The sequence below is a fragment of the Lutra lutra genome, chromosome 6, assembly GCF_902655055.1.
Source record: "Lutra lutra chromosome 6, mLutLut1.2, whole genome shotgun sequence".
Taxonomy (NCBI): domain Eukaryota; kingdom Metazoa; phylum Chordata; class Mammalia; order Carnivora; family Mustelidae; genus Lutra; species Lutra lutra.
Genome location: NC_062283.1, coordinates 84,323,165 through 84,343,247, shown reverse-complemented (window position 1 = coordinate 84,343,247; position 20,083 = coordinate 84,323,165). Strand labels below are relative to the sequence as shown.

At 38.9% G+C, this 20,083-nt stretch overlaps 2 protein-coding genes and 1 pseudogene across 2 annotated transcripts; 2 read left to right on the top strand and 1 right to left on the bottom strand.

Annotated features, from left to right (window-relative positions):
* Positions 1–649: 649 nt before the first annotated feature.
* Positions 650–1,693, top strand: LOC125102752 (trace amine-associated receptor 4). The gene has a single exon (XM_047734225.1). The coding sequence runs from the start codon at positions 650–652 to the stop codon at positions 1,691–1,693; it is 1,044 nt and encodes a 347-aa protein (XP_047590181.1).
* Positions 1,694–9,167: 7,474 nt separating this feature from the next.
* Positions 9,168–10,181, top strand: LOC125102876 (trace amine-associated receptor 5). The gene has a single exon (XM_047734478.1). It carries the CDS (start codon positions 9,168–9,170, stop codon positions 10,179–10,181), a length of 1,014 nt encoding a protein of 337 aa, XP_047590434.1.
* A 4,671-nt stretch (positions 10,182–14,852) lies between these two features.
* Positions 14,853–15,868, bottom strand: LOC125101627 (trace amine-associated receptor 6-like; annotated as a pseudogene).
* Positions 15,869–20,083: the final 4,215 nt, after the last annotated feature.

The window sequence follows — 20,083 nt, the reverse complement described above, 5'->3', positions numbered from 1 at the left end:
GGAAAGAGAAATGTTTCTTAAATTGAATAGGACATAACAAGCAACAGGATTCAAAGCATATGCAAATACCCACAAGAGAAATTAAGGAATGAAAAAAAGCACAATCTTTAGACTGTAATTATTGTTTGAGCTAAACACTGAATAATAGTTCCATAGGTCCTGGTTACTCCTGAGGGGATTCTTGATCTGTCTCTAGATTTAGAATCCCGAGTAAGGGCTGCATATTAGTGCAACCAGAACATGGGCATTTACCTAGGTTGCTTAGGTGGTTATAACTGGGTTACTTAGACGTTGGGTGACAATATTCATTTCGTTGTCTTTAGTTCCTTCCGAGTTAAGGGACAGTCTTTAGACTAATAGTAGAGGCATCTCCAGAGAGCCAGTGAGAAATGCAGAATCTCAACCTCCATCCCAGAATCAGAATCTATGTTTTGAAACGATCCCTAGGGGATTCCTGTGTACATTAAAATTTAGGAAGCAATGCTCCTGGTAGATAGGGAGTTCAACTGGGGATTAGAATTGCAGCTAGCTGGGCCTTTCAGAAAATTTGTCCAAAAACAATTTTCATTATTTTTCCTCTTTCTTTTATAGAATGGAGAGAAACATAGTATTTTTGGAAAAGACTAATAGTATCCACAGGACAAAGACGATGAATTCACCTGATCTTTGGAACCCTCCAGAAGTACAATTTTGCTTTGCTTTGGTCAACAACTCATGCCCTAGAAATGTGAGGTCTGTGTTGAGTGTGTGTACCATGTACATTGTCATGATTGGTGCTATAGTGATGACCATGATGGGCAACCTGGCTGTGATCATTTCCATTGCCCACTTCAAGCAGCTCCAGTCCCCAACCAATTTCCTGATCCTCTCCATGGCCACCACGGACTTTTTGTTGAGCTGTGTGGTCATGCCTTTCAGTATGGTCAGGTCCATCGAGTCCTGCTGGTATTTTGGAGACCTCTTTTGCAAAGTCCACAGCTGCTGTGACATCATGCTCTGTACCACGTCTATCTTTCACCTCTGCTTCATCTCTGTGGACCGCTACTATGCTGTCTGTGACCCTTTGCATTATGTCACCAAAATTACCATCCCTGTGATAGAGGTCTTTCTGTTCATCAGTTGGTCCATCCCCATCTTTTTTGCCTTTGGCCTGGTATTCTCAGAGTTCAACATAATTGGTGCAGAAGACTTTGTTGCAGCCATTGACTGTACAGGTTTGTGTGTATTGATATTTAACAAGCTCTGGGGGGTGCTGGCCTCCTTTATAGCCTTTTTTCTCCCTGGGACTGTAATGGTGGGGATTTACGTACACATTTTCACAGTAGCTAGGAAGCATGCTAGGCAAATTGGCATGGGTCCTACCAGGAAACAGGCAGGGTCAGAAAGCAAAATGAAAGTATCATCCAAGAAAGAAAGCAAGGCCACCAAGACTTTAAGCATAGTCATGGGAGTGTTTGTACTGTGCTGGCTGCCCTTTTTTGTCTTGACGATCACAGACCCTTTCATTAATTTTACAACTCCTGAAGATTTATACAATGCCTTCCTCTGGCTGGGTTATTTCAATTCCACTTTCAATCCCATTATATACAGTATGTTTTATCCCCGGTTTCGCAAGGCTTTGAGGATGATTGTCACGGGAACCATCTTCCAGCCTGACTCTTCCACCCTAAACCTATTTCCTGCAGATGCTTAGTCAATGTTCTCCATTCTCCAAAATTATTTTTTGGTCAGGGAATCTTGGATGCTCTTTCCCCCAAAGGGAGGGTCATGGACTTGCTGGATAAAGATAGTCTTCGTGTTGGTGTTGGACACCTAAACAGGAGGAATAGATCTAGCTTTCTGGGTGTACCAGAGCTACCAAATTGGTCCATTTCTGGGGTTCTGGGAAGGCATCTCCAATAAAAAGAAACTCTCTGTTGATTCCTGAATTTACAAAGGATTTGGAATTTCATCCTTTTGTTTTAAATCAAATGGGGATCCTCTTTTTTTCTTGTAAACATCAGAGGAGGAGACACAGTTATTTGATCTTCACACTCACTGGCAGCCACGCTGGGTTAATCTAAGTCTTTCTTAAGATTATTGTTATATCTTAGAGGAGTGGGAGAGTGAGCTTGAGTACACTGGGAACCTAGATTATTGAGCATGTGCGTGATGTGAATGTGAAGGGGAGAAGGAAGCAGACAGGCGCAGCTACTTTCTTTCTTTTTTTTTTTTTTTTTTTTTTTTTGGTGGTTGGTGGTGGTGGTTTTGACTTAAACCTCTTTCAAAAAGGATTGATGTGAGTTTTGTGATATTTTGATTAAAGTTTTTTTGAATAAGAAGAATGAATAAAGAAAGAGTTTAGGAATATATTTTTTTCATTCTCCCAATATATAATGTATATATATATACTCATATATATGGAGAGAGAACATGGGTATAAACATATAGGTGGTATTTCCACCTCTTTGAGTGTCTGTGTGTACATACTAATTATTCACCAAGCTCGATCTTCATTCACAAACTGAAGTTCCTGCCCTACCCCAGAGTCCTAGGATAATACTTACTGCCTCAAATGTCTCTTCATGTCTCTTTCTTTCTCTTCTTTCTACCCCATAAACTTATTTTGTCCTTTACAATCTTCTTTTCACCCTTCACACCATCACCCTGTCTCTCTAATTTGGTGGTTCTTCTCCACCAGGGACAGATTTACCCCTTGTGGACCTTTGGCAATGTCAGGAGACATTTTTGGTTTTCACAGTCAGGGAGGAAGTGCTACGGACATCTAGAAGGTAGAGCTGAGGAATACGGCTCAGCTGTCTACAATGCACAGAGCAGCCCCCACAAAAAAAGGTTATCTGGCCCCAAACTTCAACAGTTCCGTGGTTGAGAAGTCCCGCTTTAACCTTAGCTAAGCGCACAGCCTCAATATTCACATCTATGTAGACTTCTTTCAAATATATTTATTTCCAGCTATATCATTTCTTCCAAACTTGAGTCCCTCATTTCTTATTACCAATGAAGTATCTTTCTGAATGCTCCATCAAGATCTCAAACTCAACGTATCCAGCATCCTCCCTCTATGGGCACCCTACCACACCCCAAACCTGTTTCTCTGATTCCAGCTTTGTAACAGAGTTGAAAGTACACAGGTGTGTTGGTTCCTCACTGGACTAGAAGCTTCTTTTGTATGACGCTGTACCTTTCTATTTTCTATTTTTGTATCCCACAGTGTCTGGTATGGTTCCATTTCCATAAAAATCTTTGAACATGTTCACTGGATAACAGAAACATAAAAACTCTGAAGAAAATGAGAATTACTCAAATTCACAGAAATAAATAATTATAAGGTTAGACAAGTGGGGGCTCCTTCTCAAGTGGGAGAGAAGATGGAAGAAAGAGCCTACTTATAAAGAAGAAAGGGATCTGAATTTAATTCCTGTTCTCTTTGGTCATATGTGTACAATATTCTATTAGGGAACGTGGGGACAGGGCCAATAGAGGTGCTTAGAGGAAAATGACTTACTGACTCAGAAACATTTGCAACCTTTAAAATGAAGCTTTCATGCTCATAGAGTGAGCTTCCTGAGAATAGAAATAAGATCTCCCCTTCCCTTTCCTAGTGACTCACTAGTGGAAGTGCTTCATAGAACGATTTGGTCATATAGAAATATTGCTCACTATCTTGTAATGGCAGATTGGGAAATTTCTCAAATGCAGATATTCAATAGAAGGACTCTTCCAGCCAAGTAGAATATATCTGCAAACTTAGAACTGTTTATATGCAGCTGATGCATTTTATTTATAACTTGGCCTACTTTTGCAGGAAGGAAGGTTGCATTTCAGAATGATAACCTTCAGACACTGATAAGTTGAAAAGGGAAAACTTGTTACCATTAGCAGAGGTTTTAATGTTAAGTGCATTTTATTACAATAATTCTTATAGTAATATCAGAATATTTGGTTAAGCAAACCCCTCCATTCTATGATCTGGCCAAATGACATCACACATCCAGGCAAGACATCTTAACCCTAGAGGTTTCTAATGTTTATATATATATTTATATAAATTTTAATATAATTATACATAATATTATCATATAATACATATAATCATATAATTATATGTAATTATATAATTTATACACTTTATATAATTATGTATAAAATTGTTTATATAATTTTGTATAGTTATGCATAAATTATATAAATATATTAATATACTCATATAATACATAATAAATATATGTAATATAATATATACATATATACATATATATACACACAAATATGTAAATCTTAAATGCTATTGGGAACGTTTTTGCTTTTTTGACTCTATCCTCACTGTAAACTATTTATTGGGAGTGACTCATTACTCCAAAACACATTTAATAATATCTCTATCAGGTTGAGAATTTCCAGTACTCTCTGGATCTACATGTTCTGTTGAATATTAAGAAGCTCCAGTGGGGCACCTGGGTGGTTCAGTTGACTGGGCATCTGCCTTGGGCTTGGGTCATGGTCCCTGGATCCTGGGATGGAGCCCCACATCAGGTTCCCTGCTCAGCGGGGAGTCTGCTTCCCCCTCTCTCTGCCCTTCTCCCTGCTTGTGTGCTCTCTTTCTCACTCTCTCTCAAATAAATAGATATATTTTTTAAAAAGTGTCTCCTGAGGACTGTATTTATTATTTGGTCATTTGAATATAGCATATTTAGGTCCTGAGATGTTTCAGCAAATTATTATTATTATTATCAAAGGACAGGATTTGAAATCAAAATTGGGTTTTGAGATGCTTAGTGGAGTATTGGTTTATTCTTTAATGGTTGCAGGAATACAGTCCTGCAGGAGGCTATATCCTCTGCCCCTAATCCTGAAGGCAACATGCCAGAGGCTAGGGTACTCCTTCTGTTTGAAGAATCAAAGCAGCAGGAGGAGTTCCTCAACTCAGGCTTTAGGCTGAGCGAGACCTCCTTCCTGCACCTGATGGGGTAATAGAGCACTGCAGGGTGGCAGGAACGTTTTACCATCGGCTTTCCGTGATGAGTCTTCCTTCCTCTTTAAGAGATTCAACAAGGTGGTTGAACTGCTAGAACCTAGGGACTGAACAGGAAGGGCAGCCCTTCACTCAGTACATAACTCATTTTGTCGTTTGATCTCAGAATAGCATAAAACATGCGACAATATCAAGGAACTCGGATCTGAGGCCACAGGTCCTTTTTGCAGGCCAGCATTTTCTTTTGCCCACTAAAAGCATAGCTAAACAGAGGAGAAATGAAAGAGCAAGTGGAAGCTTCTGTTGCAATCATAATCACTCCTTACCTTCATAAAGAACTTCTGTCATGTACAAAATATGCCCGTGAACATCAGCTCAATTATTACTCAAAACACCACCACAAGCTCTTCCCTAGTGGGAGGTGGCTAGTCCTAGGAAAAGTGAATCATTCCATTATTATTCCAAATCCAATGTTCTTTCCAGAAGGTATCTAGGTTGACTAGAGCAGCCATTATCTCAGGAGGACGATGGCTGCCATGGACACCGTGCTCTCTGTATTGAAAACCACTCAGTTCAATAAACATGTACTGAGCATCTACTATGTGCCAGGGGCTGCTTTGAGTGTTTGTGGTTCAGAGATGAATAAAACTGAAATCCTGGCTTCAAGGGAGTTACGGTCTAATAGGAGAGACATAGCCACTTAATTACCCAACATGGTAATATGTTCTGTGATAGAGCCAGGCACAATAAGCTATGGGAATATGGAGGAGGAAATTTTTGCCCAGCTTGGGGTATAGGGAAAACTGTCAAAGCAATGTGTCATCAGATTGAACAAGGGAGCCATTTCCAACCACTGAAATATCTAATCTTAGCATTCCCTATAACCTCTAGCTCAAACCCCAGTTCCTTTAAGAGATTATGCAACTTCTCCAATATTATAAGATTCAAAGCCAGGTCTATCTCTTGATAAATCCCATGGTTTTTACCTCATCTACTGCTACCTAAGTTTTTCCTTTCATATGCGTTTAATTGGTCTATGGATTACAGAGGGGCTACTAAAAACTGGAAAATTTATACTCCTTAAAATAATTGCTTATATATTTATTTATCTTCAAGGGAATTTTTTTTTACAATTCTTTCTGTTAAAAAAAAGAAAAGAAAGGAAAGGAAAAGGAAATAAAAGAAAAGAAAGCCCTCACTTCCTCAGACCTTAGTCATCAAAAGTGATTGCTGTTTTAGACTACAAAAACGAGCAGAGGCAATTCTTAAACACTTACTAACTCCTTGTCCCTAACATTGCTATAGATTTACACGTTCCTTGGAGATTATTGGTTAGATTTTTTTTTTTTTTTTTTTTTTTTTAGAATGTTGCCTAGTCACCTTTCTCTCTACTGGACCAAAATTCATAGTTTATTTCAAGGGAGTCTGACATTGCTTAGGCAGGAAAACACTAATATTCCTGTCTTGTGGCCTAGAATAGTGACTTTAGCGATATTAAAATAGCAAGACTAATTGTTAAAATCCTAAATCTAAACAACACTTTGACTATCTCATAAACATTTCACTTACCCTTATTTCCTATGTCTTAAAATAAATAGCCCTTTGGGGAAAGCTGGTGGAAAGGAACATCACTGAGTCCTGAGATAAGCAAGAAAACCTAGAGGCTCTAGACGCCAATGACTTTTGCTCCTAGCTGTTATGTAACTGGAATGTATTTCTGAAAGTGAGTGGAAGAGGGGACAAGAGCCCTAACTTGGGAGGGTTGACACAGGGGCTGAACCAATATCCACTCACACTCTTGTCTGTCCAATTCTGCTTACTCTGTGACAGGAACTGTTCTTAACATTCATTCATCGTCATGATAAAACTCTGGTGTAGGTAGTGTATTATACTCAATTAATGGATGAGAAAACTGGGTGCAGAGAATTAGGTAATCTCTGATCTAGGGATCACAAAACTAGAAATAGTCTTTTTAAATTCTGTATCTCCAAATAGACTTGTGATTGCATATTGCATTTCAGATTTGATGTAATACATCCCCCCAAACAAACAAAAAAGCACAAAACTTTTTTTTTTTAAGAGAGAATTTCCTCCTTCAGGCCTTATTTTATTTGTAAGGGATTTGTTCCTATTTTTCACACACTCTTGGTCACATAAACTTAGAACTGTAAGACTTCCTGGCTGATCGCAGATGGACTATGTCTTTTTTTTTTTAAAGATTTTATTTATTTATTTGACAGACAGAGATCACAAGTAGAGAGGCAGGCAGAGAGAGAGGAAGAAGCAGGCTCCCTGCTGAGCAGAGAGCCCGATGTGGGGCTCGATCCCAGGACCCTGGGATCATGACCTGAGCCGAAAGCAGAGGCTTTAACCCACTGAGCCACCCAGGCGCCCCTGGACTATGTCTTATAAACTGAAGGGTGTCATGGTTTGTGGTAACGCAGGATCCTTCCTGGTCTGATTATCAAGTTCTGGAGTCAGAAATCTGTTTCCGTGAACATGGACTTGGTACGAGGCAAATTTCCAGCAATCACTACTGAGGTTAGCCTAGGCTTTGTAGAGAAGGTAGAGATGCCTGCCAACTTCCTTCTTTTTTTTTTCTCCATTTTCTTTCCTTCATTCTTTTTGACCTCTACACCTTCTATGAAAGACTCTGCTGGCAGATGTAATCTCTTGTCACCTTTAGCATTATGTCATTTTTGCAACGTCATTTTGACTTATATTGTGTAATGATCTCTCTAAGGCCATAAAGAGGCATTTCATCCTCTGGAGGTTTGGTACCAAGAATCAGAGAGTGCAGAATATGGTTGAATATATTATTTTCCATATCCATGTGAAGTAGGGACATGTAAGTCTAATTATAGGTATTCTTACCAATTAGGAGAGAGAGGGATGAAGGGTATAAATCATGACGTAGGCAGTAACAGAACCAGAATCTAACTGCTGTGTTCAGGGCACTTTTTCATCTACTGTGATTTCTCTAACGAAGATAAACATAAGAGCTAAAAAAAAAAAAAAAATGATGAATCCAATGTGGAGGTCAAAAACCAAAGGGATTATGATCAATTATTCTCAACTATTTTGTTGAAAAAATTGTACACGAATAATCCTAAAGCAGAAGGGATATATGAAACTTACCAAAAATAAAACTAAAGAACATATAAAACCAGTGTCTTTAATGATCTCTAATTAATTGGCAGGATAAGTGATCCTGTCCCAAGCAGGAGCCTCAAACTACTGAGGCTTGTGAATAGTGCAAACTAGGTCCCTTGGTGCTCCTCTAGCCCTCATTTGTGTGACATACACACTGAGGACTAGTTTCTATTTGGAGTATAAAATCATATCCTGATTGCACATCTGTCATCTTTGCTGCTGGGAGAGAATTCTACATACCTATGTTCACCTGCTATAAGAGGGCTTCTTCTGATGAAGTGATTCTGATTCCTACCTATGTAAGCAGCTTAGAAATGTTGAATTCATTTTATTAAAACTTGTTTAAAATTTCACAGGTTAGTGTTAAGATAGAAGAAATACTTTTTCAAATCACATAGCTCTTTAGAGATGTATAAACAATGTGTGTTCTCTTTAAGAATTGTGCAGCAGCAGAACTGAAATCAGGTCATTCTCTATTCTTTTAATTATTTGCATTTTGAATGATTTTCTAGGAAAAGGTGACATGTAATTAAAAATCGTAAGCTGTGGATTTTACTGTCATTTTATTTAAGTCTTGAAGGGAGGAGCCAGAAGTTACTCCTTCCCCAAGTGATGATTTGTTACAAAGAATGAATTCTTCCTTTGGTTCAGACTTATAACTTAAAGTCTCACTTTACACTTGACAATGGGTGCAATTATCAAAATGGCAGAGGCACCCTCTCAATAATTGTATAATGCTACTGTGACATTGCCTGTTTTGTCTTTGTGGGAACATTTAACTTACATTCTTCTTCTTTTTCCTTAAAGATATAGTCTACATTAATTTCAAAAGTGCCCAGTCAGACAAAACAGAGTTAGCAGAGAAGTGACTCTTGAGAGATCTTAAATCCCATGTTGCTTTGATTTTTGGAGCACATTTTATTCAGTACCTGAGGAAATTGTACTAGGTTCCAAACCGCTCTTCAGTTTCTCCTCTATGTCTTTTTTGGGGGGTGGGACAGGTGGCCAGTTCCCAGAGAGAGAGGAAAAGAAGAAATCATAAATGAGCGCTGTCCTCATCCAAGGTGCTGAAGAACTCTCCATAACATTCTGCTACCAGGTGAACGGGTCTTGCCCCAGGACAATCCATCCTCTGGACATTCGGTTGGCCATCTACCTGGCTTGTGCATTAGGCATGGTGATTACGGTCCTAGGAAATTTGTTTGTGGTGTTTGCTGTGTCCTACTTCAAAGTGCTTCACTCTCCCACCAACTTCTTACTGCTTTCCCTGGCCCTGGCTGACATGTTTCTGGGTCTACTAGTGATGCCCCTCAGCATCGTTCGCTCAGTAGAGAGCTGCTGGTACTTTGGAGACTTCCTCTGCCACCTGCATACCTACTTGGACACCCTCTTCTGCCTCACCTCCATCTTCCATCTCTGTTTCATTTCCATAGACCGCCACTGTGCCATCTGTGAGCCCCTGATCTATCCCTCCAAGTTCACGGTCAGGGTGGCCGTCAGGTACATCCTGGCAGGGTGGGGGATCCCAGCAGTTTACACTGCCTTCTTCCTCTACACAGATGTGGTAGAGAATGCACTCAGTCAGTGGCTGGAAGAGATGCCTTGTGTTGGCAGTTGCCAACTGCTATTCAATAAGTTTTGGGGCTGGCTAAACTTTCCTATGTTCTTTTTCCCCTGCCTCATCATGATCAGCTTGTATGTGAAGATTTTTGTGGTTGCCACAAGGCAGGCCCAACAGATCAACACCTTGAGCAAAAACCTGGCTGGGGCTTCCAAACGTGAAAGAAAAGCTGCCAAGACTCTGGGCATCGCTGTGGGGATATTCCTCTTGTGTTGGCTTCCCTTCACCATTGACACGCTGGTTGACAGCCTTCTTAACTTCATCACACCACCACTGATCTTTGACATCTTTATCTGGTTTGCTTACTTCAACTCAGCCTGCAACCCTATCATCTATGTTTTTTCCTACAGATGGTTCAGAAAGGCACTGAAACTCTGCCTGAGTTGGGAGATCTTCTCATCTCGGACACGCACTATTGATTTGTACCAAGAATGACTTCTTTAGCTGAAGGCAGGCAAGGGGTAGGAAGGATGAATGGTGCTGTGACAGTGGGCTGTGTGGTGTCATGAGATTGTGGACATGCTTCTTAGGGCACCATGGTTTGAGTGGTGGGGAAAACAAAAAACTTCTTAATTCAAAAAGAAATAAAGTCCTTCTTTATTCAGTGTTTCTATAGGAGAGTGTAGGAAAAGGAGAGAATGAAGTCAACTGAATATTCCTTGGATAAGTTAAAATTCTGTGAAAATATTAGGCTCCTTGTTTGTTACTTCATTGAGACAGAGGAGATACAGAGGTGAAGGAAAAGAGCACAGAAGCTGGGATTTCTGAATCCTCTCCTGGTTCTGCCATCTGCCAGTGCCGGGTGAGACTATTTTGGCAATCTTTGAATTCCTTTGTATCTCACAGAGTTTCAGATAGAAAATTAGGGTTTCATACTGTTTGTGCTCTAATGTCTCCTGAAGCTCAAATATTGTGTAATTTAATTTTCAGCAATATTAGTTGCATCCTAATTCACATCACTTTTCATAGTCATAGTTAAGTGTTTGGATTGTTTCTTTTTCATAATGTTCCCTTAGAATCCCTGTCTTTGTGGAACCCCACCACTAAGCAGGATTGTAAGCCGGATTCGTCCATTTCAATGATTACTGAGTAAATGTATTTTATTCTTAAATGGAAATCTCCTCCTTTTCCTTTAATAATTGAAACTTGGAAATAGTGGACTATTTTGTAAAGTGATAATGATCCACATCTCGCCATTGTAATATTTCTTCCTTTTTAAAAATCACATAAGTTAGACCTACTATCTTTCCAGGGACACCAGTATATGATTTTCTTTGGAAAAACAAGTACCTATCCCACACGCTTGTTCAGCATTGAACCAAGTGTTTCTTACAAGCTGTTACTAGTAAAGGCACTGACATCTTTTATGTACATTTTGCTTCTGTCTTCTTCCTAAATCTTTTCCAACAGGTCTCTAGTAATTCCCACACTTCTTACTGAATGTTTTTTAAATTATAATTGCTTATTTGGAAAACTTATTTGTAAATTAATTTGAGGTCTCTGAAGTACAAATAATATGGATAGATGTAACATAGATATAAACATAGGCCAATCAATCTCTATAAATAAAGAAGTAATGTTTTAGTTTGTCCTTGAAGTTAGTTGAAATGAGTTTATTTTAATTCATTTCTTTCTTTCTGGAAAAAAAGATAACTTCTATTGACTTTATTGTCTTTATAATTAAAAATTATTTATTGTAAACATATTTTTAAAGCCTAATTTTTTTTGGAAGTAATTATTCTTTCCTTTCCAATTAACTAAAGTATTATCACATAGCTAAATGAAAACAGAAATCTAAATTAAAACTCATCGTAATATACATAATTTTGAGACATTAAGGAACACAGTGTCTTAGATATAGGAATAAATATAATTGAAAAGGATAAATCAGTCATTACTTTTAAAAACATAGTTTCCTCTGCCTAGAAATAAATCCACACTTCTTCCCAATCCACTGAACATGGCACTGTATGTCCTAGAAGAACACTCAGCTATATCGTAAGGTGCAACTCCACATACATTTTTTTTAGGTTTTATTTATTTATTTGACAGAGATCATAAGTTGGCAGAGAGGCAGGTAGAGAGAGAGAGGAAGAGAAGCAGGCTTCCTGCTGAGCAGAGATCCTGATGCAGGGCTCGACCCCAGGACCCTGAGATCATGACCTGAGCCAAAGGCAGAGGCTTAACTCACTGAGCCATCCAGGAGCCCTGCACATAAATTTTTTAAATGCAGATTTAAACAATGGTAGACAGGTTTTTGTTGAAACAGGACCTCTAAACAGTCTTTAATATGTCATGCCTTATGTTATTCTCCAAGAGCAGGATACAGTATGCAGTAACTCTAAAACATTCTTGATGCAGAAAATTTTTTTCCCTGGAGAACTTTATAGGATGACTGCCTGATAAAGCCTCATTTGGGAAATGTTGGCTCAGAAGACAGTGGGAATTAGAGTCAAACCCTGATCAGAGGGGTAAGAATGTCTCCACATTGAAATGGAAGGTGTCTGTGGGGATGACAGCAGAGGGAAAGGTGGAAGATCTTGAATGCCAACCTCAGGAAGGTCAAAAGGGTGACTATTCCCTTGGTAGTTGTTTAGTTGTTTTATCTCCATATTTCTGGAACACTCTGTACCTTCTCAGTTTCTTTGGTCATGCTATTCCTTCAGCCTGAAAATCCTTTTCCATCATTTGCCTCCTGCAAAAACTCTTCTTAATCTCTTAAGGCCCAGCTTAAATGCTACTTTTTTAATACATCTCCCTGTTCTTCCAGCGAGATGTCAATTCTCCTTTCTTCTGTGTTCCTCGAATACATCTTTTTTTTTTTTTAAGATTTTTATTTATTTATTTGAAAGAGAGAGAGTGAGATTGAGAAAGAGAGAGCAGGAGTGGGGAGAGAGAAGCAGACTCCCGGCTGACCAGGGAGGCCAATGTGGGGCTTGATCCCAGGACCCTGAGATGAAGGCAGACACTTAACCATCTGAGCCACCCAGGCACCCCTCAAACACATCTTTTATCATTTAAACCTTTATGAATTCCAAGTCATAATTGTCAGTAGATCAGTTTTTTCTTTACAAGATTGTCTAAGGTTTTTGTTCAGTATTCCTGAAAAACTGAACCCAGAACACTAGGTCTTCAAAGATATTAGTGAAATGGATCAGTGAATGAGTCAGTATAAGGATTAATGCCCATTGTCCTCACATAACTGTTTACCCTATATTTTAAAAATAAACTTTTTATTATTTTAGAATAGTTTTAAATTCATAAGAAAGTTGCAGAGATAGTACAGATAGTTCCTATATCCTGTACCCCATTTCTCTTATTATTAACATTTTAAATTAGTATCATACATGTCTTACGATTAATGAACCAACATTGTTGTGTTATTTTTAATGTATCAATAAAAATTCCATACATGATTCAGATTTCTTCAGGTTTCCCTGCTGTCCTTCCTCTGTTCCAGCTTCCCATTTATGACTCTACATTTAGTTGTTATGTCTCCTTGGGCTCCTCTAGACCCTGACAGTTTCTTTTACTCCCCCTCTCTTTGATGACCTTGATGGTTTTGAGAAGACCTGGTCAGATATTTTGTAGGACAGTCCTCAGTGAGGATTTGTGTGATATCTTTCTCCTAATTACATAGGGGTTATAGGGGTTTTCTTTGGGAAAAAGACCATAGAAATAACATGCCATTCTCATCACATCATGACAAGGACACTCTGCTATCAACATGACTTGTCAGTGTTGATGCTGACCTTAAACTAGCTGAGCTAGTGTTTGTCCTAAAATTTTCTGCGGTTAACAACATTGCTTCTTGCCAGAGTTCCAGATTCTTTTTTTTTTTTAAAGATTTTATTTATTTGAGAAAGAGACAATGAGAGAAAGCATGAGCGAGGAGAAGGTCAGACGGAGAAGCAGACTCCCCGTGGAGCTGGGAGCCCGATGCGGGACTTGATCCGGGAACTCCAGGATCATGACCTGAGCCGAACAACCAACTGAGCCACCCAGGCGTCCCCAGAGTTCCAGATTCTTAAAGATAAAGGTAGGATCCCATTGCCTGTTTCTATGTAATCCAGCACTGATTTGGTGCAATGTGGGCATGAGGTTCATAATTCATATATGAAAAAAAAAAGATGAGTATGTGAATGTTTTTATTGATGTATATTTCACTTATCTCCTAAAACTAGCAAACTTTTTGTTGAAATTAAGTTTTGCTACAGAAAAAAGAACAAGAGATTGCTTTCAGAAGAGAGTCTCCCCCCATGAAAAGTTGTATTTAATATGTTTGAACAGAATAGCATAGGATAGAGTGCCCTGCATACCAACCATTTACACAGTTTGCGTGGTAATGGCAGCAGCAAAAAGAGCAGACAAATAATCACCCTAGCATCATTTGGGGAAGTACAATGGCTTCTGCTTCCTGCACTGCGGGAGGAAATAATTACACAGAATAAGAGTAATTCATTTGGCAATCATAGCAGCCCCGTCAGGATGGAGTCTATGTTTGTGGATGCCCTTCAACCCCCAAGAGATCTCTCTTGATTCTGAATCAGACAAGGTGTCTGTGTTACTCTACACGTAATTTATAGATAAATACTTCAGATCTCTCTCCTCCGACATTAAACACAATACATTTAACTGCTCCCCCCCCCAAAAAAGCCTTTTGTTCTCCAAAAGTCTCCCTTAGGAAATTAACCAAAGCAAAAGAAAGCAAGAACCTTCTGAAGGCAAGGTTTTGAGAGCATGAAAAACTTTATAAGACAAGAGGAAAGAGAACCAAAGAACAAAGATGTTTTCAGGTAACATTCCATAACAAAGGGAAGAGTCCATGAATTAAAAGAAATGAGGGAGGAAAGTATTTTTAGGAAGTGGGATATGCTGAGCTCTGAAATAATTAGCAAATAAAAATTTAACATTTATTAGGAAATTGCACACTTTTGGAAAAATGACAAGGAAGTGCACATCTTAACATGACTGGAAACACGTTGATCTACCCTTTTAAATTTGAAGAGTAATTTGTTTTCTCCTCATGAATAGTCTTATTTGATTTTTAAAATTCATTTCATTTGGAAATTGTAAAGATTTCTTTAACTTCTTCAGTCCAACTGCTTACATTTGTTTGGACAACACATTTATGGTGGCTGAACTGTCCTTGAAAACCCAACCACTCACAATAACTTTGATGGCTTTCCTGAACCATGGGTAAAATAAAGCATAAATCAAAGGGTTCGTGGCTGAATGATAATAAGCACACCAACAGCAAATCTCATAAATACAGGCAGGGGTCATGAAGCCCATATAGGCATCAATTAATGAGTCAATACTATATGGTAACCATGAAATCATAAATGCTATCACCGTGATACGCAGGGTTATAGCAGCTTTTCTCTTTCTCTTAGCCACTCTGGATTTATAACTGTTGTCTTGCCTCCAAGTATGTTCAATCTTTTTAGCCTGTCATCTAGCCACAAGAAAAAGATGGCTAGAAAGAATTGCCATAATAAGGGTAGGTATGAAGAAGGCTAGAAAATCTATCAACACCCAGTTTTTATTTATAACTGTCTGACATCCTCCTACACACTTGAGGGCACTAGAGAGTCCCTCCAGCCCATCATCACAGACACCCGTGTAGAACACGGCCCCGCTGTAGACAAGGGGCAGGGTCCAGGAGACCGGGATGCACATCCCTGACCCAGACACCATGAATGTGCTAGGATAGACCAGAGGGTCAGTAACAACAATGCATCTGTCCATGGAGAGGAAGCCCAAGTGGAAGATAGAAGAGTAACCAAATGCCACAACGCAGCACATGTGGAAGGGACAGAAATTTGGCCCAAAGCACCAGCAGCTCTGCAAGGACCTGACCGCGCTGAAGGTTGTGATGGTCACCCCCACCCGGAAGTCGGCACAGGCCAGAGAGGCGAGGAGAACCTTGGTTTGAAATGCAGGATGGAAATCAGCACCAGGAGGTTTCCAAACACAGCCAGCACAGACCCAGAGCCTAACAGTGTGTAGAGCACCAGCCGGGATCCAGGCGAGCAGCAAGCTTTCAGGCAGGATGGGGTCACATTCTGGTCTCGAGCTGCTCGGCTGCAGAGAGGGATGAGTCGGTGCTCACGGTGCATGTAGAAAATTCTGTACTTGATTTTCACAAAGATGTGGGATTCTACTTTTCAATACATCTGAGAAAAAGATCTATAAGGATGTCTAAGAAAATTATCAGAGAAAATCCCTATTATATTTTTCAATTTTCCATTTTTATTATAAATCTTCAATGATTTCTATAGCAAAATTAAAATTATATAATGCAAGATTACTCAGGGGTTGATTTCAGTTAACAAAGAGCTGGCTCCCTTAATTTGATAAAATTTCCTTTTAATAAAAAAATTTCCCTTTAATCATAAATACCTTTATTTTTTGTCTTTAGCATTTCTCTTCACAAAGACTCCAATATGGGATATAACTGTGGGGTTCAAGGATCACTTTTTCTCATCTTTATCTCTATATTGTCTGACCTACATTGCTCACTAAGACATGCAGTCCTTCCAGAGAAATAAATGCCATCAATGGGAAAATTTCTTTGGAATCTCTATAGTAAGGTGTGAACTTGTAAGATTATTTTTAGCAGTGGTTTTTAGGAAAGTCATTCTACAAAACAATTCTTTATATTAAATTACCTTAGCCATTATGGTTTTGGGGCCAAAGATTTCTCGGTGTATAGACTTAAATCTTCCTCTATTCTCAATCCTGATTTGGCCACCTTATTAGGTTTCTGTTACAGAAACACAAAAGAGTGCAGCTTTTTTTTTTGTCCCGTCAAGAATTATTTTTGCATCTGCCCTGGCTACCAACAAGTAGAAAATGTCACATACCTTGAGGACATTTTGAGATTGATGAAATATATTACAAGAAAGTATTAAAAAACAACATGGTATTTAGAGTCATGACCATGACCCAGTAAGAGTATTGATTAAAGAGTTGAAACGGAGTCTCAGAAGTCACTGTTGATTTCAGAAATACCAAAAGACTGTGATGAAATGTGTTCAGAAAAGTTCTACATAATATTTTTCATTAAGTAGGCAGCTAAAGGAATGCCTGGGTGGCTCATTCAGTTAAGCATCTGCCTTCAGGTCAGGTCATGATCCCAGGGTGCTACTCAGCGGGAAGCCTGCTTCTCCCTCTCCCTCTGAATGCCACTCCCCCTGTTTGTGCCACTCTCTATCAAATAAATAAATAAAATCTTTAAATAAATAAATGGGCAATGCAGAGTGATCAGCAGGAAAACAAAAGAAACAAACAAACAAAAACCAAAATGGGCTTTTAGATTGTGTTGACGGCCAGGAGATGACTTAGAAAGAGGAGAAGCAAGGAAGGTGATTTTAAACATCCCCAATCTCGGGTTGGATTTTTTTTTTTTTTTTAAATTTAATGTTTCCCTAGCAAGAAAAAGAAGGCTGAGTTGGGCACCTAAGCACCAACCAGGGCACACAGAGACCTCTTGCTGGGGCACCTGTTTTGAAAGACTGAACTTCCCAGCAGGGCTGGAAGGAGCACTTTCCTTCCTGGAGGGGGATGGTGTGGAGTCTGCACCTTAGAGGAAGGGAAACATAGACTTCCAAGAACACCCACAGATGCTGTTGTAGAAGTTGCTGGAGTTTGGATGCCACCCTGGAGGAAAAGGAGCAGAATCCCTAAATTTACTGAGATCTATGTCTTGTTCCTGGTGGGATATGAGCCTCTAAGCAAGATTTAAGAATACTGCAGAAAAATAAATTGCATTGTAGCATGCCTGAATAAGTGGTAGATAAAATTTGTGCTCGTCACCATATAATATATATATAATGTCCTCTCCCCTCCCACACACTGACCTCTGCACAAATCCATACCACGTGGCAAAATCATCTTAACCTTGAGTCCATTTCTCCCATATCTCATGCTGCTCCCCACACAGCACCTGTCCCACAACCACGCTCTAGATCCCTACCGGCTCCCTGTCCTCCCCGTCTCCACGCCTTAGCACTCTCTGCCTGGATATTCTGTTTTTATAGTAAGTTTCTCTCCTTAACCTACTTGATGCATTTTAAGTCCATCTCCTTGGTGAATTTACCCCAAACACACTTGGATAAAACTCAATATCATTATCATTAACACCTTTAAAACAAATAACTGACAACCTTGAATTCTGAAGTCAACAAAAATGCCTTTCAAAATTGAAAAGTGAAACAAAAATATCTTTAGATAAACAAAAACTTAGAATCTTCATTGCCAGCATAGCCACACCAAAAGAAAAACTTCAGGGAGTTCTCAAGACAGAAAAATCTAATCCCAGAGGAAACACGGCAGTGTGGGAAGTAATGTGGTGTGCCACAGTGTCAATATCGGAAAAATAAAAGGAAGGCTAAATGTAAAAATGAACATCTTTTTTACTTAAATTGTATGCAGAATTAAAATAAGTGATAGTGGTATCAAAAAAGTTGGCAAAGGTAGATGGAGTATAAAATTCCATGTAAACTTTTTCATTGCCTTGAATTGGTAAAATTCTTTTTTTTTTAAGATTTTATTTGTTATTTGACAGAGAGAGAGATCACAAGTAGCCAGAGAGGCAGGCAGAGAGAGAGAAAGGAGGAAGCAGGCTCCCTGCTGAGCAGAGAGCCTGATGTGGGGCTCAATCCCAGGACCCCGAGATCATGACCTGAGCCGAAGGCAGAGGCTTAACCCACTGAGCCACCCAGGCGCCCCTGAATTGGTAAAATTCTTAATTTATTGGAGAATTTAATGAATGAGGGATACATATTAAAACTCTAGGATTCCAACAGAATAATGTAATTAAGTCCAATTTATAATTTCATGGGAGAAAAAGTGAATAATAAAAAAAAATCTAAAATTAGTCAAAAGAGGTAAAAGAGCAAATATAAAGAATAAAAAAAAAAGATGGGATCAGGAGAGAGATAAACCATAAGAGACTCTTAATCTCACAAAACAAACTGAGGGTTGCGAGGGGTGGGGGCAGGTAGGGAGAGGGTCGTGGTGTTATGGACACTGGGGAAGGTATGCGCTATGGTGAGTGCTAGAAAGTGTATAAGCCTGATGATTCACACACCTATACCCCTGGGGAAAATAAAACATTACATGTTAATATAAAAAAATGAAAAAAATACTAAGATAGTTGATTTAAACCCAAATGCATCAACAATTGTATCAAATATGTAAGAATACTCATTCAAGTTGGTAATAAACTTATTGGACTGGATTTTAAAATTCAGCTATAAAATCCTTGCTTAATTTTACCCTCTCTCTTTTGGAGAGACTTCAAACAATACAACTGGTCAAAAACTAAAGGACAGTTTATTAACATAAATGTATTTTCAGGATAAGCCTCCACTTAAAATTAAGGTATTTGTGAGACACTGGGAGTTTTCCATGTATTAAGATGTGGAATGGGGTGTGTTAATACATCAAATTTGAAAAAAGGCATTGCTCAGATTCAATCAAACATTGCTTAGAGTGAGCTTCTCCAAGCTTCTGCTACAAAGACTTGCTGACATGGTAAAGCGAGATCCCATTTCTACTGCTGATTCTGTCCACTTCTCTGCTTTGTTACTTTTCTATTGTTCCATCTTCTGAGAGGAATTTCTTGGTGTTTTCACCTTTCATGCTCACCTCTCTGTTACTTTCATTGCTCATTTTCTTCTTCCTATTCTCTCATAATGTCACGTGCTATTGGTCTTCCCCTAGATCCCTGTTTTCTTCACTTTCATTCCAACATCTCCTTTTGCTGGAGTTACTTTCTTCAGACTCCTCATGCCCTCTGCTTCATGCTCTCACAAGGAGATCAGTTCCTCTTGTTCACCAGGGCTCTTCCAACAGCAAGGGAATCAGATGTTAAATTCCGATCTGGCCCAAGCCTCAAGTCTGATGTTTAGGGGATAGTCTCCTTTGGGCATTTCTCCACTGTGGAACTGATCATGACAAAATGATATATTTATAATAATAACTATCTTTTCAACGTGATTCCTTTCATGTGCTATGTCACTTCACTTCTTCAAGTGAAGAAGTGAGAACAGTTGCCTGCCATGACATATAAATATTATCACTGTCAATTATAATGCAAACTTACAATGTCACATATTTATGGGGGAAGATGATATATTCAAAAAGTCGTGTTTGGACCCTTAGCTATCTATTTAGGGAAAAAAAAAAAGTGTTGTATTCTTCTTCTAAACACATGTGACTGGATATACATATTCCTCTGGGACAGATCTGAGTGTAAAACAAAACCATAAAAATTTAAAAGAAACCATTCAATATTTTCATAGTTTCCCATAGAAAATATTGGTAGA